This window comes from Bacillus rossius, chromosome 11 (genome assembly GCF_032445375.1).
Source record: "Bacillus rossius redtenbacheri isolate Brsri chromosome 11, Brsri_v3, whole genome shotgun sequence".
NCBI lineage: Eukaryota > Metazoa > Arthropoda > Insecta > Phasmatodea > Bacillidae > Bacillus > Bacillus rossius.
In genome coordinates this window covers 53,701,162-53,725,074 of record NC_086338.1, presented here as the reverse complement: position 1 = coordinate 53,725,074, position 23,913 = coordinate 53,701,162, and the positions used below count along the sequence as shown (strand labels likewise).

Sequence of the window (23,913 nt, the reverse complement as noted above, 5' to 3'; positions counted from 1 at the left end):
CACCAACTCTTACAAACTCACAAGGTAACCACTTGCTTGACCAGATGGGACGTAGCCTGCATATTAAATGGAAAACATCAAAGGAAATAACCTAAATGCTGAAAACTTTAGAAGGTGCAAAACGTTAACAAGACAAAATGAGTAAGTTCTATTTATAGATTTAGTTGTAAATTTCAAACATGTATAGGAAAAAAATTCCATAAATACAAAAATAATTAATCTGATCAACATTAATTTTTCAGGTACAATGAGGTTATTTTTATCACAGCAATAACATAAATAATTTATCTCAAAAAGTTAATTTCATCAGAAAATTATTTTTCATTTTCCTTTATAAAAAAACATTTTTAGGTTGAAGTGATAATGTATTCAACCCTGAGAAATAACACTATACAATTACAAGTAATCTAAAGGCTTTGGAGAGCTAAGTTATTTTTAATTCTGTGAAACAAATATGACCACCAAAGTACAGAAGTTGCAGAAAGTGCAAAAAAGTGTAGAGAGAAAACAGACTAGTATTATGAGCACCAAAAACTTAACACTTACTTTAACTTTACCAGGTGCATCATACACCAAGTCCAAGGAAAAAAGGTGTCTGAAACATTATTGAAAAATATAAGTATCATGTACAACAGTAGACATTCAGACTTGGAAAAATTACTCGCCATTAAAGAAAATAAACAAAAGACTTGCCGTGTTTTCTCGCATAAACGTTGCACATTTTAATCTAAAATCAAGTTTGAAAAGTAGGGGTGCGACGATTATGCAGAGAAAAAAAAATTTTGTTAGGTAAAGTTATTAATAAAAAAACCCGTTCATGGAAAGTATGTTTATTTAAAAAAAAAAAAGTGGCGTATACAAGAGCACGTCAAACAATTTATATTAATAATTCATTAAACAAAAACCTTTCAACTTTAAATAGAAAACCCAAACTGTAACGCAAATGCAGGCCACTTGAATCTGCGACGTGAACGAACGCCTAACAATAGCTGTAGTGCACATTTACCATGAAATAATGCGAGCCATCAAATGTAGTTAACTCGGCACTCGACAGAGAGCGCGCGCTGCATGCAATCGGCGAGATATCGATATTCGACTACGTGCGCGCGCTCTATACGGGAAGAAACAACCAAACATGAATGATGCAAACTGGCGCTGGCTACATGTTCATAAGCGGTACACCGCGGCGACGCAGATGATCAGATAAAGGAAATAACGTTTAAAAACGTCTTTAAAAGAAAATTTACACGTCAGACAACTTTGTATTTCCGTCAATTAAATAAGCAAGTGGTAATTTCTGAATAAATATTATATTTCTACTTTAAAATACATTGTTTTATACGGAAAACATACCTACACAAAGCGCTCGGCATCTAATAGCGGGACCAAAAACATCATTCGACGTTTAAACGAGAAGTTTTTTTATCCCAATTTTGACGGCCTAAAATATAAATGTGACGATTACACGCGTGCGACGATTATGCGATAAAAGAGAGTACTTAGCTCTCCAATAACCTCCATACTCTCGTGTCCCCCCACCACCCCTTTTCACTCTCTGATGTCGTCGATTCATAGTGGTGTCTTGATGTTCCATCCTGAACTACCTAAAACCCTGGGTATTTATACACTAATTTCTTTTCCCTCTTCCTCCTATTGCCTCCCAACCTCTCTAGGAATAAATAGAAAGTCTGGGATGGTTACATAAAGTTCTAGAAGGTTCTTCACTGTAGTCCAAACAATCAATACACATGTGAGTCTTCTGGATATAGTCTTCTTCTTGCTAAGATCTCGATTGGTACCCCTGAGTTTGAAGCTGTTTTGGAAGGATTTCTCATTATAGTCTTTTAACAGCATACAGCAGTAGCCTATCTGTGACGTATGTTGTCAGGAGAGTGATAATTTCACATGTTAAACAGGTGCCCTTAAATGTTTTTAATGTAGAATATTAAAACAAAACTACTTGTGACCAAACATACGATCACAAATGGATGGGTGTGAAATAGAAAATCATGATTCTAGAGCTGTTTTTGTACATATCCAACACAGGTTAACAGTTCTAACATGCATGTTAGTGCTGATTGGTTTTTTTCAATAGTGATTTATTGTTTGGTGCACCTGAAATGTTGTGCCAGTATTTTTGTTATGTATTGAGCTGGTCATGGTTGTTTGATTTTTCTTTCTTTTCTGTTAGTGGTTAGTGCATTACTGTTGTAAATTATATGCTGTTAATGAGCAACCAGGTTTTTCTAATTGCCGTCTTGTTTCTGTTTCAGCAAATTAAGTTCACGTACAGATAGAGGACGACGTTTGGCCAGTTAAGAGTGTGTGGAAATTTGAAGACACTCTAGTTTTAATGGAAAAATGACTCAGTTTTCTGTGTGTCACAATGGATCTAAACGACAGAACACTTCAGTTGGAAAGAGACGCATACCAAGACTGTCAGAGGACAAGTGAAAGTGATATTATTCATTTCCATTTTTCTGCGTAGGTGGACTGAATCCTTTATTGTGTAATCTACACGCTGTGTTTTATGTGGTTTATCTTCGCAGCTGGTACGTGATTCTATTCATTATCCTCGTTGGCATTTCGACTTTTCGCTTTAGTTCTTAAGTTGGTTGTGAATTTGCCTCACTGCTTGTGAACCCCGGCTACCTAATTATTTTAAAAGCAGTTAAATGGCATTTCGGTAGATGGAAGTTTGTGAATTTTAAAGAAACCCTGTAAATTTTCCTTAAATAAAGTAATTATCTGTGCTGCCTAAGTCTTTAAATGTCATCTCAAGGTCTATCATGCTAGAGATTAGATTTGAAATAAGAACACTTTGGTGAGGTTAATGTTTGTTCAACTGTTTTGAATCTATAATGACTGTGTCATGTGGAGTTGATTTTCACAACTCTGTCCAAGCATTTGTGTTTGTAGATTGTAAACGACAGTTGTCTGTTAATCTGTACAAGTCCTAGGATAATTAATTCCTACATGTTTTTAATATGAACCTAGTGTGGCACAAAGAAATGACAGCTGGCAAATAAATACCTACCATCCTTAAAAAAATTATTCTGTGTGAATTTTTTTACTTGTTCTGCATGTGTGCCTCATATATATTACATTACTAATTTAGATGTAGGAAATATTTTTTTTTTGCAACTAAATGCACCAGGTACAAGCTTCGTCAAAATGGGAATATGTAGATAAGTTGTTATTTTAGTCTTGGATTGAAAGTCTTTATTTAAATAAACATCAAAGACCAAGCCACTGTCCTTACAACAGCGAAACTGAAGATGCTGTGTCCATTCACTAGTGTGTTCTCAATTCGAATCATGGCAGATGATAAGATATAAAAATTAAATTTAATTTTTTTAAAGTATTTTTTTAACTTTAAATTTATTTTATCCTTTTTAGTCTAAAAATAAAATAAAAATTCTAAATATGAGTAAAAAAATTAATTAAAAATACTAAATATGAGTAATTAAAGTATTTATTTGTTACAATGAACTTAAAATTAGTCATTAATGTTCATGTAATCAAATCATTTCAGTTAATGTGTCAACATTGTTATCTTAGAGCAATAAAGTTCTTCTACTTGGAGACCATCCAGTGACTTACGCGACTAAGAGCTACACGAGTCTGTCCGACAGCAAAGAGACGCGATCCCAAATAAACAACTGCATAATCTACAGCGCAGCCTTGCATTTTATGCACGGTAGATGCCCAACTCAGTATGAATAGCAACATTCGCCTTTCAGCAGTACCATAGCTGTATTTTGCTGGAAACTAAATGGCTATTGGTTTAATTATATGCACACATTCTGTGCCTAAATCAACATTGACTGATGGAATGTCCGTATCATACATTGATCACACTGGAAGAGTGGTCAGATAATTTCCGATGTAGTACCCATTTTGCCATTAATGAAGCCACGGCACTTTTTCCACCACAACCCGACCTTTTGAATAGGAAAAGTCCCAATTGAAAAGAATATATTTTTGAAATTTTCAATATTTAGGGGCATTCCCCCCCTTTTTCTCCTCAAGGGGGAGAAAGACGAAGACCGGGTACATTTCCCACCATAACACTACCTCAGAAAAACTCTAAATTGAAAGAATATACTTTAAAAATTTTACAAATTATGGGGCATTAGCCCCCCTCCCCCTCCCCCCATCAACTCCCCGACCCTGGCACATTTTCCACCATAACCCGACCTTTTTGACTAAAAACTCGCCAAATTGAAAAAGCACTGAGTTTAAAATTTATAAAAAATTTTGGGTCTTCAGGTCTTTAGCATCTCTAATTGGAGGAATCCTGTGTGTCCACTGTTAATGACAAGGACAGGCTCATGTTGCAAGGCACAAACTTACTTTATTTTCCAACCTATGGCATGACTCGCCATCTTTACACCTTCAGCCTTCTGCACATAACTATGATGTTAAATCCTACTGTTTTCCTTCCATCTGAGTTCATCGTAACCTGTACAAGGGTAAGTAATCAAATATTACTATTAAGAATTAAATTAAGGTTTTAAAAATAGGATTGGCCAGTTTTGGTTGTAACAGCGCCTGGATTTACATCAGGCTTGCACTGCTTTAGCTGTATTCATGTAATGTTTTTGAAATAAAATAAGCAAAGTGTAGTTTTTAAACCATATTTTAAAGCAATCACATCTAAGAAGCTTGGCTGGTTTTTAAATGACCTAAGACAAACTGCCTTATGAATAATTTTCAAGTTGGGTGACCATAATTTTTAAATGTAATAAATCTACAAGCCCCAAACTTGTTGTCAACTTTCTTTACTAATGATTCATGCAATGTGGAATTTTGATTTAATAAAATTTCTTGGACATATGCAATGGTGTATGTCCAAGAAATTGTATAAAATCAACTTGCTGTCAAATGGGATGTGACCCTATAAGTGCCGTTGGGATGATTTACAGTTATGCTTAGGGACCGGAAAAATTCGCGGGTTCAATGACCTCTAGGATGAACTTTATAGTTCTACGTACACTCGGTCAAATTTCACCCTCTCATTGGCTGCTGTCTTGTGGAAGTGTCCCAACGTAGCGGCCTGTGATTCGATACAGCTTCGGGTTGAGTGTTTCTCACTGGCCCAGAGTCGTCCAGGTGAGTTGTGAGCCAATAGCAGAGGCAGCACTGAGGAATAACTATTTGAATTTCAGGGTGTCGTGAAATGAATTCGCAAATTTTTCCTGTCTCTAGTTATGCTTTTGTTTGCTTTGGGCAGGCTTCTTAATTCGCTGGCGAAACTGCAAATAATGCAGATTCTTTTATTTGCTGGTGACTTAATAACTCCTTCACACATGTCATGCAGATTTTTTGTTCTTTCGTCATTTATTTTATTTATTAGCTATTTAGAAAATTTTAAGCTAATACCTCCTTCCCCTGGCAATTGTTCTGCCAAAAATATTTTCAACAGATCATGATATTAAGACTTGCATGCCTTTTTACACCCATGATGTTACACAAGTAAATATTTGTTGAAAATATTTGTGACAGATAGCAAATGAACTGGAGGTATTAAGTTAAAATTTTTTAGAAATAGCCCTTAAAAGAATAATGAAAAAATTACATATTGTGTCACGAGCCTTAAGAGAATGAAGTAGCTGCGTCTAGCAGTCACTTTGATATGGTTGAATATGTTTAATTTAATAGTGTCAAAATATGATTACTGTTGAAGCAAAAAGCACACCCTGGCTAGTCTGAACTACCACCTCAAGAAACCTATTTGCAAACGCTGACATTGCCTTAAATTTTTAGTAGCAAAATTCAATGCTAGAGGCTCTATTTACTAGCAATCTGTTACAGAAGAGGGTTAAAAAAAAAAAAAAAAACAACCCAAAACCATGTAAATCACTATATTCAACGTGACTGAACATAACATGAAAACTGATGTGTGTATGGTGGTCGAGACATTTGACTAAACATGACAAAGATTTTGGGCGCAAAAGGAATCTGTAACTGCCCTAAGACATCGGCAACGACCAGTCAAGTCACACAGAACATCTTGAATGGTCGTGCACAACTTGCCTGAGTTTCATTTGACAGTTGTGCATTCCTAATCACATTGCTTGAATGTTCTCACCCACGTCGTATTAAACACTGGTGTTACAGCTCAAGGTCCCATTTGAAACCAAACAGAAGTAATAGTTTAACACGATATGCGTGGTTTTGCACGATGGTTACAGTTACATAACCTGTGAATGTGAATATATATAACTGATATAACTATACAATTGACTGTCGAAATGTAAAAACAAATTGCAGGATAAAGTTTGCCAACTGTTGCGAAATTAATAATTTTATAAACTACCGCTACGCATTGTAAAAATGACGATCAGTCATTAAATAAACGTGTTTTCACAAATTTTTATAAGATTATTACTCAATAATCGTTATGATTCCGCATATGGACTTGTAAAACTAACATCTTGCGTGTCTGTAACATTGCATTCTGGGAAGCCGAACAAACGAGTATCAATTTTAAGGAACGTTTTTGACTCCGCCCCCGTACACAACGATTGGCTGATTCGGTATCTGGTGAGGTGCCGTGTCAAAACATGAAGCTGTAAATTTTAATGGATTTGTGGAGTGATTCGGTTCGCGTGTGCGATTATTTTGGTGTTTCTCGGTCAAAAAGATGCGCTGACACGTGTTCCATGTCGCCTGAGACCAAACGAAGCATCCCGCCACCCACAGAGACCATCCAAACCAAGCCTTTTCCAATCAGAGGTAAGAGAAAAAATGTTTTACGTTCGTGCAGTGGCCTAGGGTAACAGGTTGGTCAGTGGCCCAGCACTGAGAGAAATTGGCAATTTTGCAACGTCTAGCAGAAAAAAATTGCGTCATTATTTCGCAAGTGGCGTACTCGAAAATTCCGATTGACAATCTCTTGTTAATTGATTTAGTAGGTTCTAATTAAATTCGTAGTTTTGTAAGAAATGTCAAGTTTAGTTATTTTGATTAGAATGCATATTATTCTTAGTGTTTTTAGTGTGAATTTTATTTTCACGATGAAATACTTTAAAATGTTTGGTTTTAGTCGTTAAATGTTTCATTAAAACAAACAGTTTTATTCCTAGAATTAGTATGTGTTATGGTTGTTGTACTACATATATTTAATTACATTGCTAAATTAGTAAACAATTAGACCAACAATATTTATTATGATACTAACAACGGTTTGTTAATATCGGTATCACCTCTTATCCGGGCACGAGTTATTTTTTATATTTTTTATTTTTTTTTGCGGTTATCGACCGCATCGCACAAGTATATGAACACTGACTGAATCATCGACAGCTAAGAAACAGCGAGCAATATTATTGTTCATTCTTAACGAATGTTGATGTCGAACAATGCCTTCGTTTCTAGCAGTCTTCGCTGAAGTAGAATCAATGTTTGGCCGGTGACAGGGTAGCGGAATTTTTTTTCTTTTTTAACAGAAGAGAAACGAACTTTCGAATGCGCTCTTAGCACGTGACTAGTCTTCTGGTCATTTGAAGTCGCGCAGTCAGTTTAGAAATAATCACGCGCCCCAGTTTTGAACTTTCAAACGTTTGAATATCCCTTTCCTGAATCGCTTTACATTTTGCGTGACAATTGATTTTGTTCATACTGCAGAACTTGTACAGTCACAACCGTAACGGTCTTTGCGTTCGCGGTGTTTTATTATCATTTCACTCCGCATATTCTCTGATACCTTTTAACTATCGTAGCCAGTCCTTTGGGTTTTTTTTCACCTTACATGTATAGGTCAGTTTTGCAATGAAATAAATTTAGAAATTCATCTTAGATGAAAAAAAAAAAAAACTACCGTAGCACTTGAATCTAATTACCTAAATGTTTAAAGTTGTACATTCGTAACAATACAGACAACCATGGAACAAACTAAGTTGGTATTATATTATGAATAGCAAACTACAAAAACAATAATATTTTTTAGCTGTACTCTTCTCTTGAATGGACGCCGAATATGTTCGAGCCAGGTAAGTAAAATGTAAGCAGAAAATTTGCAGGTCAATCAAATGGAGAAATACTTTCTTTGTCTCAAGTCACGACTGTGTAAGCCGGCCTTATCCAAGGTGTTCGGGGGTGAACTAACTGCAGCTCAAGAGCATTGCATCGTTTCGCACCAGTGTTACTCCATACTCAGCCTTCTGGACCCTCCAGCAACCTGCCACCAGAAGAATGGCGAAACATGACTTGTTAGTGTTTGAGAAGGGAAAACAGTGGGAAGGGACAGGGGAAGAGCAAGACCAAAAAATTTGGAAATAAGGGAAACTGTTTTACACTATAAAAAATTCTTTTAAAATACATATTTGGTAAGTGTATATTTGACATTTTTTTGGTGTAATTTAGGGGAAAAAACACGCAGTTTGTGTACTGTTTGTATACTTTTACACATTCCTTGAACAAAATCACCAATATGTCATAAAACTTTACACTCAAATTTGGTGTAAAAATACACAGCTTCAATGTAAATTAACAACTCCTGTGGTAAAATCCTGTAAAACCAATAAAATAACACCTTGTGTTGTGATGATAATACACCAGCATGGTTTGCATAATTTTACACAAACAGTGTGTATTTAAACATTTATCAAGTGTAAATCTACTCAGTTGTATTCTTGTGTGCCTATCAGGCAACCATCTTTGTGTAAAATGACTACATTTCACCAAATGTACGTAATATTCTTATAAACTAAACATTGGTGTAAAAACTGAGTTTCTGTGTAAATCAGTCATTCTTCTGGAGGTAGTTTTACACCCAAAATGTCCAAGGAAAAGTGCACTAACATTAATATAACACTTGTGTTGTGATGATAATACAATCTTGAGTGGTGTGTAATTTTATACAGACAGTATGCACTTAAAACATTATCAACAAGTTTTAAATTACTCACTTATATCCCCGTGTGTCTACATTGTAAAAAAGTTATTTTTTTTCTCCTTAGAATTAGGTGTATTTTTACACTTAAGTAAGTATCTGTACCTAAGTTATGAAAATTCGTAGGTACATCATGTGTAACTTTACATGGAATGTAGCCATATACGATAAAATACGAGCATATTACAAATAATAACTGAAAAAAAATTATAATTTGTGTGTTTTTATGCAAATGTAGGTGTGAAATTAAAACTTTGTTGGTATGTATAAAATAAATAAAATATTGGTAATTTTTCCACAGATTTCCGTAAAATACAGTTGCAATGTAGTTGGTACTTAAAATTCTTGATCGTGTTAAATTACTTTGATATAAGGTGTATAGCTGGAATTAAAGCAAGTAACACTAGCGCACCTGGCAACTGATTTTGGAAACTAAAATATTGCGAGTGGCACGAAAGTGAATAAAATAATCATTCGATGACGCCCAGTAATCCTGGGGACCAATCTATAATTTGAACAACTATTCTTAATTTATTAAAACCATATTTAATTCCATTGTTAGAGCCCGCGCCACTCCACTAGATATTTTATAAAGGTATCTACGAGAAGCCATATTAGTGATGCCCAGTAGGGAAATATAAAACCTTCCACGATGTTACACAGAGTGCAAAATTACTATATAATTTTATTTTTCTAAATGATTGAAACACATATTCAGCAGCGTAATTTTACACTATGTTACACATACGTGCACTGCATGATTACATAGACAATGTATGTGTAATTTTACATTTATTAAATCGGCAGGATTACGCATACCATATAAATGTGATTTTTAATGCTACATGGTTAAATTACTCCTCAGTTATGTGTAAATGTACACCTCCTTCGTTGGTGTTTTTTTAAAAAGAAAGTATTTTTCTTTTAAATTCAGAACTGTGTGAGTAAATGTTGGATAAAAATACACATACTTCGGTGTGGCTAAAGCTGCCATCCACATCGGTGTAAAATTGCACCATTTATTGTTTGCAGTGTAGGTAAAGAAAATATTGAGAGGACAAGGCAGTGAGAAAGCAATTGGCGAGGTTGTTATAGGTGATGACATGTCAGGTCTTGGGGGTGAGGCTATGGTGGCTATGGTAAGGTCGAGAGGATGGTAACATCTCTCAGGAATGGAAGGAGGCGGTTGTCGCGCCAGTTTACAAGAAAGGGGTGAATAAAGAGGACCCAGCAAGCTGTCGACCAGTTTAGTCCCACATCAGCAGTGGTAAAGCCAATGGAACGAGATGCGAACGGGTATGTGGCAGGGGAAACGGGACATGAGGCATTGGCTAGATGAGAGGCAAGAGGGGTTTAGACGGGACTCAGTTGGCGTGCTCACTGGAGGGGTCGACATGGTTCGATATGGGTCGATACGGGACTTCGAAAAAACTTCGCCAAATGTATCTCGTGAGTAGAGAACTGTAAAATTCGCGATTTCAAATCCCTAAAGGATAGACTCCATGATCCTCAATGCACTCGTGCAAATTACATCTGCTGATTGGTTACCGACTCGTAACACCTGTTGACTGGAATGATCGTGATTCGCTAATTCTTCTGTTAAAGATTTTTCATTGGCCCAGAGTCCTTCAGATAAACTGTGGCCCAATCACTGAAGCAAAATAATGTCAAAAGTATTTGGACTCTATCCTATCGCGAAATGAATCCGCGAATTTTACAGGTCTCTACTCATGAGAAATTGCTGAAGAAGGTGGAATAGGTGTAAGGGTTAGAGAGGTGGTGGAGTAGATTGGCGATTTTCTTAAGAACAGGAAACAAGAGGATGAGTGGTCTGAGAGAAGTGTGCTTGGTCCAACGGCTCTTCACCATCATGGTGGATGGTACAGGGGAGGGCGTAAAAAGAGTGCATGAGACTCTTTGCGGACGACTGAGGTACATGGAGATGCAGATGAGTAGGGACTGGAAAAATTCTTGGTTTCGATGACCTCTAGGATAGACTCCACGATCCACTATGTACGCGGGAAAATTACACCTGCTCATTGGCTACTGACTCGTGACACCTGCTAACTGGGATGCTTGTGATTCGATACTTCTTACGTTGAGGGTCATTCATTGGCTCACAGTCCTTTCAGGCAAACTGTGTTCCAATCACTGAAGCGGCAATAAGTTACACGCACTTGGATTCTAGCCTATCGCGAAATGAAACCGCGAATTTTTCCAGTCTCTACAGATGAGGGATCACAGGAGGATTTGGATGGACATGGTTGAAATGAATGGATGGCATGAAGATGAATGTGGGCAAGACAAAGATGGCTGGATTTACTAGGGATAAGAGACTGTGCTGCTGGAGGGGAGAAGTAATATGCAAGTCCAAAGCTATAAATACTTAGGGTTAGTGCTGAGATGAAACCTGGGGGTAGATCAGGTGGATATGGCAGTTGAAGAGCAGACATGCCCGGGGCATGCTGGGACGAGTGCTTAGAGGTGGAAGCTATAAGATTAACTTAGTTATTTAGGTTTAGTTTTATTACCAAGTTGCACGCGAAAAAAAATCTGAACGCCTATTAGACTGCAACAAGGTATACCCGCACCAGCGGTTTCTTCCTTGTGATTGGCGGCCGTCTAGCGAGAGAAGTCGTTGTGCCGTATTTGACCGAGCCACTCAGGATGCGTTTGCTTCCGCGCTGAACAACTGTGATTGGAGTTGTAACAATAGACATTTACCTCGAAGAAACTCACCCAATCACTAGAGACCTGTAAAATTCGCGATTCAAATCCCTAAAGGATAGACTCCATGTTTCTCTATGCACTCGTGCAAATTACATCTGCTGATTGGTTACCGACTCGTAACACCTGTTGACTGGAATGATCGTGATTCGTTAATTCTTCTGTTAAAGATTTTCATTGGCCCATAGTCCTTCAGATAAACTGTGGCCCAATCACTGAAGCAAAATAATGTCAAATATATTTGGACTCTATCCTATCGCGAAATAAATCCGCGAATTTTACAGGTCTCTACTCATGAGAAATTGCTGAAGAAGGTGGAATATGTGTAAGGGTTAGAGAGGTGGTGGAGTAGTTTGGCGATTTTCTTAAGAACAGGAAAGAAGAGGATGAGTGTGAAACCCGCCTTCCGGTCAAATTGGAAGGGAGGTCCCGTCCCCGACTCACCCTGGGTAACTATCAATACAAAAACAGGGAAAACCAAAAAAAGGTAATTCGCTCCAAAAAATCGCACCCGGGCGGTCGAGCTATGAAAGGCATTAATACTATGAACGTTTACAGCAAGACTTTGGCTCATTTAAACAATCAAACAGATTAAGGCTACTCAAAATTTTATTATTAATATCATTTTCAAAAGATCCAAAATACCTATATAATCAGAAAATACAAATACTATAAAAATACTATATAATAAAAACAATTAATTATAAAAGTTCCAAAAAGAGTCCTACTGGGAGCCGGATTTATTTACGTGCACGATCATGAATATTTGCAGGTCTTGCTTCCAAGAATCAAACAGCTGATAACCGTGACCTTCAGAAAATACGTAGATATACTTCAGTCAAATGCGCCAGGCAAAATATCACTCAATCGCAATGAGGCGGATGCACTAAAAATGTTTTTAGTTCTGAGGGCAAATCTCGCAGGTAAACATAATTTAAATAATAAATCTCTTCAGGGCATAGCAGCAATTTCTACACTCCACCTTTATCATAGTCCAACCAAGGAGCATTGATCCATTTTATAGAACGGGAAGGTCTAATCCATAAGCTTGCACCGTTATACGCAGTTCATATAAAAGTTCGCCTCACAAAACTATGCTTCTTTTTAATAATAAATCTTGATCCACAACCCGCTACTGCCAAAGCTATGTGTCGCCTCTTTACCTTACCGTAGCTTGCGAATATCTTGCCGCTGAAGACACCTCTGGGTAAGGCAAGGCACCATCTCAGCAGGCCCCGGTGAGGACTGGCCGGTGCAGAGTCGAAAAGCCGTGTTCCCTGCCTCGCGACACACGTCCGGTCGCGGCGACTCCAAAAACCAACAGCCCGCGGCGCACAGTTCAGTCCGCCCCCGCCGGCACTCGACCGCTCATGACGTCATCGGTGCATCGAACCCGCGCTCCCAGTAGCCGGCCATGAAAACACAATCGATATATATATATATATATATTGAATAACAATAAAACTAGAATAACACCAAATCAGAATAAAACTATAAAAGGAAAAATCACAATAATTAAATAATTAACCAAAATAACATTAAATAAGGTTTAACAAAAATAAATCATTTAAAATGGAAATAATTCGTAAAATCAATAACAACTAAAATAAATAAATAATATAAATGTGGCCTGGGGGCCACAAGTGGTCTGAGAGAAGTGTGCTTGGACCAACCACTCTTCACCATCATGGTGGATGATACAGGGGAGGGCGTAAAAAGAGTGCATGAGACTCTTTGCGGACGACTGAGGTACATGGAGATGCAGATGAGGGATCACAGGAGGATTTGGATGGACGTGGTTGAAATGAATGGATGGCGTGAAGATGAATGTGGGCAAGACAAAGATGGCTGGATTTACTAGGCTCTGCTGCTGGAGGGGAGAAGTGATATGCAAGTCCAAAGCTATAAATACTTTGCTGAGATGAAACCTGGGGGTAGATTAAGTGGATACGGTAGTTGAAGAGCAGACATGCCCTGGGCATGCTGGAACGGGTGCTGAGAGGTGGAAGCTTTAGATAAACTTAGTTATTTAGGTTTAGTTTTATTACCAAGTTGCACGAGGAAAAAAATATCTGAACGCCTATTAGACTGCAACAAGGTATACCCGCACCAGCGGTTTCTTCCTTGTGATTGGCGGCCGTCTAGAGAGAGAAGTCGATGTGCCGTGTTTGACCGAGCCACTCAGGATGCGTTTGCTTCCGCGCTGAACAACTGTGATTGGAGTTGTAACAATAGACATTTACCTCGAAGAAACTCGCCCAATCACGAAAAAAACAAAACGATGCTATAGTGTTTTAACTTTCAACTAGTGGAATATTTTCACGATATATGCATGCCCCTAAAAATAAGCCAGCACTACCAGGGGCGCAACAACTAAATTTCCAAAGGGGGGGCAATATACATTTTTATAAAGAATCATCGATCCCCCCCTATTGCAGCGGGTGGTTGGGGGTCCTCCCCCGGGAAAATTTGTATTTCAAGGTGGAAAATGGTGCTATTTAAGCAGTTTTACTATCTAAAAATTGATTACACAGCACTTTCTTTGCCTCCGTTTGCCCCCACTTCAAGGTTTCAGAGGGGGGGCAAAATACCTTTCCCCCTCCCTTTTGTTGCGCCTCTGAGTACTACCTTTGAATATATATACTGTATTGAAGTCGCGAGTGGATAGGATTTACTCTACGTTTTTCAGAAGCGTATGATGAGCAGCTTGGGAACTTCACCGCTGCAGTGCGCTGCCGTAACGCCCTGTATCGTCTTAGTAGTTATTTACACGTTAGAGAGCAGCACTGTCGCCCGTTGTCATTCCCCGCACCCCTCATCCATCATTCACTGCAGCTCAAGGTTGTTCAACGGGAGGGGGAAGGAGTGTTTGAAGAGTTCGACACTTCTCCGCTAGGGACCACCGCGAGTCGATGCCCTAGAGATGGTGGCGATTGCGGCGGTGAATTAACCAACTACCTCAGAACCGCATTAGAAATTTTAACCTGGGCTGGCGACTTCTATACAGTATATATATGCAAAGGTACTACAGTAAGCCACCTCGTGCACTTAGGCCAGCTGTGGTGTAGGCAGCACCGCGACACCTGCACGCACCGCAGATTGCCCACCTGCTAGGCGCAAGGGGCGGTGTCGTAATACGCCGTGCGTTGAGGCATTGTATAGAGACCTGCAAAATTCGCGGATTCATTCGGTGATAGGCTAGAATTCAAACACATATAACTCTTAGATAATTTTGCTATTGGCTTACTGTTCATCTGGACGAATCTCAACCAGTTATAAATAGAGACCTGAAAAATTCGTGGATTCATTTCGTGATATGCTACAATTCAAATAATTATACCTCAGTGCTGCTTCTACCACTGGTCCACTGTTAATCTGGAGCAATGAGGGCCAGTTAGAGACCCTCACTCATAGAAGTGTCGAATCACAGACACTCAGTCGAGACGACTCACTAGTCAGCAGCCAATGAACAGGTGGCATTTGCCCGAGTGTGTAGAGTGTAGTAGAGTCTATCCTGGAGGTCATTGAACCCGCGAATTTTTCCGGTCTCTAGTTATAAACCCTCAAACAAAGAAGGATCGAATCACAGACAAGCCAGCTGAGACGACTTACAAGTCGGAAGCCAATGAACTTGCGTTATTTGCCCGAGTGTACAGGGGTATGTGCAGTCTATCCTGAAAACCATCGAAACCGCGAATTTTGCAGGTCTCTAGAATTTAATATATATATAATTATATAGGATAAGTTATTCAATGGTTGAGGTGAGACGTATATGGCAATCATTCAGACATGTGTCACGAAGTTCTTAATTTGTCTTCAATCGAGTACAGGCCCTTGAAGGTCCCTATATACTTCAAAACTCCTTCATAAACACTGATAGCATGGAAGCAATGGATAAATGCGGGTACTATAATGTTCTTAATTTTTTTCTCCGACTTGGCCGCAAACAACGCTTTGCACACGCGCAGCTGCAACTAGCGAGTTTCAGGCCTTGTGATAGGATTTTATAGATAAAAATATTTTTGATTTTGATTTTCTTCTAATATCTCTCCTTTAGACTAAATTTATGCACTAATGTATGTTTTACTGGCTTGCTTTGAACTTATATGTAAAGTAAGCGTAATTATTTATGAAAGTAAATGTTACATAGTTTTCTACCCCTTGATAGAGGTATTGTACATTCAGTGATAGCGATGAAGGTGATTAAGTATTTAGTTCCTTAACAACTCTTTAATTTTTTTTATTTAACCAGAAGGTACGAACCATGCAAGTGATTTCTCATCACAAGACCCGTCACGCCTGCATGATGGACGCAGGTTCCGGTAACACTCGTTATTATTGATTGCTTAGTTTGAATGCAAATTCGTTAACACATGTTATTGTGGTTTGCCTTAATTTGAATGCAAATCCGGTAACACGTGTTATTATTGTTTGCCTTAGTTTGAATGCAAAAGTAAAAATAGATTGATAGCATGTAGCGTGAAGTTTAATATACTGTGTACAGTGGATAGCTAACAAAAACACTTTTGATTCCTCGCTAAGTGTTTCATTTCAGTCATGAAGTCTTTAGCGTATTAAACTAACTGCCCTAACACGTCGTTAGTTCGAAGTGGCATAGGCAGTTGTTCAAGGTTGGACACTTTTCAGATTAGCTGGACGGATAAATTATTTCACCTAAAAAAATTTACGTTGTTTCTCTGCAGATATATATATATATATATATATATATATATATATATATATATATATATATATATATATATATATATAGCTCAAGACGGAAAATATTTTGTTATTCCAACCAATTTCAACAACGAAACAGTTTTATTCATCGGCACTATGATGAGGGGAGGTGTTAACGTTATATTTTAAATAGGCTGATGTATTTTCAAATGAGTTTCTGAATCATCTGCTGAGTTGATGCTGTGTTTCTTACATTGTTATAATACGTACTAACATTCATATTGTAACAAGGTTCGTAGATAATATGTTATGGCAGTTTTAAATTTTGAATTAATTACTTCCATGCGCCACTGTTTTTTTTTATTTGCAATAAAACGACGCGTTTACGTATTTACGCTCTGGCGTGATTACATGAAGCAAGTAGGTAGCGTCGAAAAGAAAAGTTTGTGCGGCCAAAAACGGACGGATCGCGCATTCGCATTGAAACTTCTTATTGTTAAATTTCCGTTGTATGGTGCATTTCTTTGCGTACTAAAATATCACCCTCGGCGAGCCGAAATAAGTAAAACAAAAAAAAACATAATTTTTAATTTTCTTATTATAGATAACTGTGCGTGTCTGGGGTGGCAGTCTTACCGAGTGCGAGTTAAGCCGATGGACTGATGACTGATTATCGACGGACGGACTGATTATCGACGGACGGACTGGTGAAGGACGAACGGACGTATTGATGGATGACGTACACGACCTGATGGACGGACGAACACGGACTGATGGACGGACACGGACCGATGGACGGACACGGACCGATGGACGGACACGTACTGATGAATAACGGACACGGACTGATGATGGACGGACAGACTAGTGGACGGACGGAAACGGACTGATAAAGAACGGACACGGACTGATGAAGGACGGACATACTAGTGGACGGACGGAAACGGACTGATAAAGAAAGGACACGGACTGATGAAGGACGGATGGACTGATGAATGACGGACGGATTGATGGACGGACGGACAGACTAATGGACGGACGAAAACGGACTGATAAAGAACGGACACGGACTGATGAAGGACGGACATACTAGTGGACGGACGGAAACGGACTGATAAAGAAAGGACACGGACTGATGAAGGACGGATGGACTGATGAATGACGGACGGATTGATGGACGGACGGACAGACTAATGGACGGACGAAAACGGACTGATAAAGAACGGACACGGACTGATGAAGGACGGACATACTAATGGACGGACGGAAACGGACTGATAAAGAAAGGACACGGACTGATGAAGGACGGATGGACTGATGAATGACGGACGGATTGATGGACGGACGGACAGACTAATGGACGGACGAAAACGGACTGATAAAGAACGGACACGGACTGATGAAGGACGGACATACTAGTGGACGGACGGAAACGGACTGATAAAGAAAGGACACGGACTGATGAAGGACGGATGGACTGATGAATGACGGACGGATTGATGGACGGACGGACAGACTAATGGACGGACGAAAACGGACTGATGAAGAACGGACACGGACTGATGAAGGACGGACATACTAGTGGACGGACGGAAACGGACTGATAAAGAAAGGACACGGACTGATGAAGGACGGATGGACTGATGAATGACGGACGGATTGATGGACGGACGGACAGACTAATGGACGGACGAAAACGGACTGATAAAGAACGGACACGGACTGATGAAGGACGGACATACTAATGGACGGACGGAAACGGACTGATAAAGAAAGGACACGGACTGATGAAGGACGGATGGACTGATGAATGACGGACGGATTGATGGACGGACGGACAGACTAATGGACGGTCGGAAACGGACTGATGGAGGACGGGCGGACACGGACTGACTAAGGACGGACGGACAGTTGCGGTCCCGGCCCAGTGGCAAGCGTCGCGGTGTCGCCCGCGCCCGGGTGAGTCACCGTGTTCCGGGAGATGTCCCGCCACGTGCCCCGTGTTCCGCTGTGGAGGGTCCACACAGGTTCACACAGGCTCCGCTGGAAGCTCTAGCGGGGACGCACCACAACGCCTAAATACCACAACGCCAAAATACACTAACGCCGTAAAATGTCATTGCAGGACTGCCACAAAGGTTAGGTTAGACTAGGTTAGGTTAGACTAGGTTAGGTTAGACTAGGTTAGGCTAGGCTAGGATAGGCTAGGCTAGGATAGGCTAGGTTAAGTTAGGTTAGGTCATATTACGCTAGGTTAGGTTAGGTTAGGTAAGGTTAGGTAAGGTTAGGTTTGATTGTGATATTTCGGCGTTAAGGTACATTTAAGAAACACACACAAATTCATTCAGTTGTTATTTCGGCGTTGTGGTACACAGCAGTTTTTTAGCTGTCGGCGTTGTGGTCAATTTTGACATTCGGCGTTGTGGTATTTCGGCGTTGTGGTAACGACCCGAAGCTAGCCAAGCCTCTGTGGCAGCTGGTTTGGATGTTTCTATGTAAGAAACTGTCACACGTAGAACTGTGACTGGTGTAGGCCTAGCTTGTAGCTTGCGCGGGATTATTGTAAACAAATGCTAAATTATGTGGGAATCGAACCGTTACCCCTGTTGACGATCAGTTTTAAATTCACGTGTTTTCTGCAGCTCACGAAAGTCGCCAAAGTCACGGAACTGAAGCACTTTTTCGAAAAATAGAAATTATAGTACCTAGTCCAGACATTATATTGTGCAGGGAAACATTCTCGTGGTCTCTCGGACGTACATTGGAAACCAGCAGTGGCGTATGTTCGTGAAAATGTTTTTAAAATCTAAAATAAATAATTGTAATGGCCAAAAAAAAAAAAAACGTTTGACACCAAGATGGCGTCTTACTGTGTCTATCTCTCTTCCCCCTCCCCCCCCTACTTTTTGAGCCGAGCCTCTGTGGAATATTTGAACATTTTAACACACAATGAAACCAGGGGCGCAAATCTGTGGGATTTCGTCAGGGGGGCCCGCGGAAATTCGTTATTGTGGCGGGAAGGGGTGTTGCGGGGGGGGGGGGGGGGCGCTAGGAGTCCGAGAGTTAGCGCGTGGGTTTTAACCGATCAAGTAATCTCTGGAGAGGAAGCGTACATGTTGTATACTGCCCGTATTTTCTAACCTGTATGCATACATCAAGCAAAAAAAATAAATTTTAATGTACATTAAGTTTTTTCTCTCCATAAATCACAGTTTTGACGTTTACGTTCATCAACTCCGTTCCACAGTAACTATTTTGCAAGCGCAAGCGGGCCTACTCGGTAAAAGGGGTTTCTTAATTCCGGAAAGGGGAAGGGAGGGGGATCTACGCCCATGCACGAACAAGTTAGGGACGCACCACAACGCCGAACGTACAATAACGCCGAATGCCAAATTGACTACAACGCCGACAGCTAGAAAACTGCTGTGTACCACAACGCCGAAATACATTAACGCCGAAAAATGTCATTGCAGGACTGCCATAAAGGTTAGGTTAGGTAAGGTTAAGTTAGGTTAGGTTAGGCTAGGTTAGGCTAGCCTAGGTTAGGTTAGGTTAGGTTGTGGTACATTTTTCGGCGTTACTGTATTTCGGCGTTGTGGTACACAGCAGTTTTCTAGCTGTCGTTGCGTTGCGGTCAATTTGGCATTCGACGTTATTGAATGTTCGGCGTTATTGTATGTTCGGCGTTGTGGCAACGACCCGAACAAGTTCCCCTCCAATTTTGGTCTTGGGCTGGGCCCGGCGTGCGAAGCGTGTCCGGGGGGGGGGGGAGTGCTGACGTCAGCAAGCTCCGGTATTACAGGGGAACCGTGTTATGTGTCAGTGGCCTTCCTTGGGAATGGCGCGCGCGGGGGATGAAAGAGAGGTCTCTGGACGAGATGACAGACGCGACTGGTTCATTACGGCCCTTCGTATTACCAAGGAGCAGCTGCCCGGTCTCAAACCCTCTCTTAATGAATAATTACACACCCGGAAATTCCCGCAGGTTCATTTATCCCGTATGCACGTATTTACTAGCTGCAGGACCCGGCGTTGCCCGGGCTGAACACAGGGTGATGTATCGGATAGCGCTACATGGCATGTGTGTTGGACATAGAGAAATGACACACAATTACTGTTTGTATGTCTATGACCTATGAGTGCAACACTAGAGAATGGGGCATTTTATTTCAAGATGATAGAATGTCTGAGAAAACAAAATGGCGGAAAACAAAATTGCTGAACATTCTAGAATTCAGAATGGCGGAATCCAAGATGGTGTATACAAAAAAGGCCGCCGGGGTCAAGGACATTAAAAAGATGGCCGCCGTGACTCATCAAAATACAAGATGGCGGTCGGCACCTCAATCAGGAACTAGTGCCAGTCCCAGCTATTATAGACTACTGATGTGCCAATTTAAAACAAAAAAAAAAACACTCCCCCAAGAAATATTTGTTACATACGGTACACATGTTAGTTCCGTTACACGGTGATTCTGATATTACTTCACCAACTGTAAAAAAAAAGTTTCACTTCAAATATTCTGAAAATGGCACTGCAGAAATAAATTTGCGCGCATTTCTCAGTTGTGAATAAGAAAAGAATAAACTTTTAGCTCGTGACTATAACGTCTGAAGTACACTGAAGTTCCGAGAGTCACGAAAAAGTTAACAAACTGAAGGACTTGGTTACGAAAGTCAAGGGAAAAAAAAATCCCGAAATTAACAGTAACTTAAAATTTTGTTTTTAAATGTGTAATATGAAATCATTTCTACGTAAAATGTACGCAAGAAAATGATTTTGGTATTCTATCACTAGCATGTCGGTGACGCGAACCCATAGGTTTTGCCCCTACTAATAATAATTTTAAAACTAGAAGAAAATAAGTTTTTTCATTGAAAGAATAAAAAAGTTATTAACTTAAATCTACAAAAAATCAACATTATCTCTAACAAATCAATAACCCGACATTTGAAGAAATTCACATCGTAAAAAAATAAACAAAAGAAAATAAACATAACCTCATCTTAGCTACCTACCAAAAAAAAAATATACAATACTCGCAATATGTACCACACAATAACGTTAAAATTTCCTTGGAAAATAAATATAAAATTAAAAACTTGTATCTTTAAAAACAGAATAAATTAAGTTTTATCCTTGAAATATAAAAAAAAAAATCAACACGTCACGTGACCATGTCGATGACGACTTACATGAATTTACTCTGTATCCAAAACTTCCTATAGACGTTTTCACTTAAAAAAATTTGTTGTCTGTAAAGTCGTTTTACGGACGATAGTTTAACGTGACGTTATAACAAAACATTGATGAAATTATTGCATACTTTTATGAATAAAATTGAATCATTTTAATGTTGATAATAAAAGAATAAATACTTGAAATTATACTAGTAATCAGATTTTTGAAATGCAAGAATAATTAACCTTTATTGCCGAAATTGTTGTTGTAATAAGCAATGAAAACCACATTAACTTTTCACTTCACTTTATAAACATTCGAGTGGAAGAGAGATATGTGCGCCGCAAGCGTACAGTGAGCGTAACGGGACACAGCGTAACGGAACAATGTGCGTAACGGGACACCTTTTCGTGCGTGCAGCCGGCGTTCATCGACTTATTAGTCGTTGTCACGTCAAAAAAAAAAGTATTATTGCAAGGTCCAGAAAGAGTCCTGGGGTTGAATCACCAGATATCTGCATGACTGCATGACACCTGTGGAACATCAGACCACGTGGCTGTTGTGGAGAGTGTTATTGGACACCCGATCCCTCCACGCGGCGGCGGCAAAGAACATCGGTGACGCGACAGAACCGGGATGCAGCAACGGCATGGGTAGGGGAGGGTGTAAACGGGGGGGTATGGGGGAGGAGGGGAGACCCCGTGGAAAAACACCGGGTGGCAGGAGTGCTGTATCGGCGACCCCCTTGTAGCTCACGTAGTTTCCATTCCAGCGGGTGTTGAACCTCGAGCCCGGAGTCAGTGTACAGGGTGGGTCTGGATCACACTGAGCAAGCTTGACATAAATTAAAAAAAAAATTGGTTGTCTGTAAAGTCGGTTTACGGACGATAGTTTAACTAGACAACGTCATAACAAAACAGTGATGAAATGATTGCATACTTTTATGAATAAGATTGAATCATTTTTATTGAATTATCACTATTTTGTATGGATACAAAGAAGGAGTGAAATGAAATCTACAATTTAATTGATAAAATTTACTTCTATTTGCACTCATTAATTCGAATATGTTTATTACTTTAACGAAGAGATTATTTTAACTATAGCTTTTATACATGTTTGCTATTTAACTTCTTCCAATCTGTGTTATTCTGTTAAGGATATGACGATGATAGGAAAAGTAGGAAACGAATGGGAGTGTTTCAATTTTATTGTTCCTCGAAAAAGTCAAATCGATGGTTGTTCCAATCGAGTGGAAGAGAGATAGATGCGGAGCAAGCGTACAATGAGCTTAACGGGACAATGTGCGTTACGGGACACTTTTTCGTGCGTGCAGCCGGCGTTCATCGATTCATTAGACGTTGTCACGTCAAAAAAAAAAAAACAAAAAAAAAACGAGTCTTTCAGTACTCGCCAGAGAAGTTTGACGTCTAACCTTGGTAACGAGCAAATTCATGTATTTTGCAAATACGCTTATAACACGAAACTGGAACACGAAATTTAACGTAGAATGAGTGTTTTCAATTAAATTTTCGTTTTGACGGGAACCACGCGTAGTTTCCGCACCCGCCGCTAGAATTCGCTGCCGGAGCAGCTAAGTAGACTATTAAATAATTCGATTTGCAGACAGGAATTTTAAACTGTAATGAAACGGCTCCGATAAAAGCGAAAAAGACTAGAAGAAAAATGCTAAACACCGGCTTCGTACTTGGTTTGCGACAAAGAATTTAGTTTAAATAGTGACCATCTTATTAAAAATTCGTCAAACATTAATACTCTGAAGTTTCCCTTTGTCTTTGTGAACTTTGGTTCGCGCCATCCGACAAAGATGCCAGCACCGTGGTGCGACGATCGCTGGTGCTTTTAGCGCGATATGGCCTCTAAGCGCAAGGCTGTGGGCTTGCGCGCAGTCTTCTCGCCGTACTTGGGGCAAACATGAGATGTGAATGGTAACCACAACATCATATGGCCGATAATTAGAGACCGGAAAAATTCGCAGATTCAATCGGCGATAGGCTAAAGTTCAAATACATATACCTCTTAGATGATTTTGCTATTGGATTACTGTTCATCTGGAAGAATATCAACCAATTATAAACCCTCAACCAAAGAAGGATCGAATCACAGACAATCCAGCCGAGACGACTTACAATTCAGCAGCCAATGAACTTGCGTTATTTGCCCGAGTGTACAGGGGAATGTGTTGTCCATCCTGAAGGCCATCGAAACCGCGAATTTTTCCGGTCCCTACCGATAATGTAGATAAAGGTTTTAAGCGAGGCCCTTAGGTGCTTTCAAGAATCTGCAACACGCATATTAGTCAATTTCACTCTTGTAAAAATAAAGTTTAAACAGGTCTTAGCATCCGCTCTCTATGCGTATTCCTAAAAGCTTGTGTCTTCGTGGACAGCTCTCTGGTATC

At 39.7% G+C, this 23,913-nt stretch overlaps 2 protein-coding genes across 5 annotated transcripts in view; both read left to right on the top strand.

Moving 5' to 3' along the window:
* The window catches only part of LOC134537001 (chromodomain-helicase-DNA-binding protein Mi-2 homolog), an 83,812-nt gene extending 80,758 nt beyond the window's left edge, over positions 1–3,054 (top strand). For both annotated transcript variants that reach the window (XM_063377156.1, XM_063377155.1), the window contains exon 37: positions 2,274–3,054. In XM_063377156.1, the coding sequence (XP_063233226.1) occupies positions 2,274–2,281 (8 nt within the window). In that variant the 3' untranslated portion in view covers positions 2,282–3,054. The remainder of the gene's footprint in view (positions 1–2,273) is intronic.
* A 3,276-nt stretch (positions 3,055–6,330) lies between these two features.
* LOC134537000 (6-phosphofructo-2-kinase/fructose-2,6-bisphosphatase 1) overlaps positions 6,331–23,913 on the top strand; it is a 172,912-nt gene continuing 155,329 nt past the window's right edge. For 2 of the 3 annotated variants that reach the window (XM_063377146.1, XM_063377150.1), the window contains exon 1: positions 6,331–6,741. In XM_063377146.1, the coding sequence (XP_063233216.1) occupies positions 6,588–6,741 (154 nt within the window). In that variant the 5' untranslated portion in view covers positions 6,331–6,587. The remainder of the gene's footprint in view (positions 6,742–23,913) is intronic. The other variant, XM_063377144.1, reaches the window with a different exon arrangement.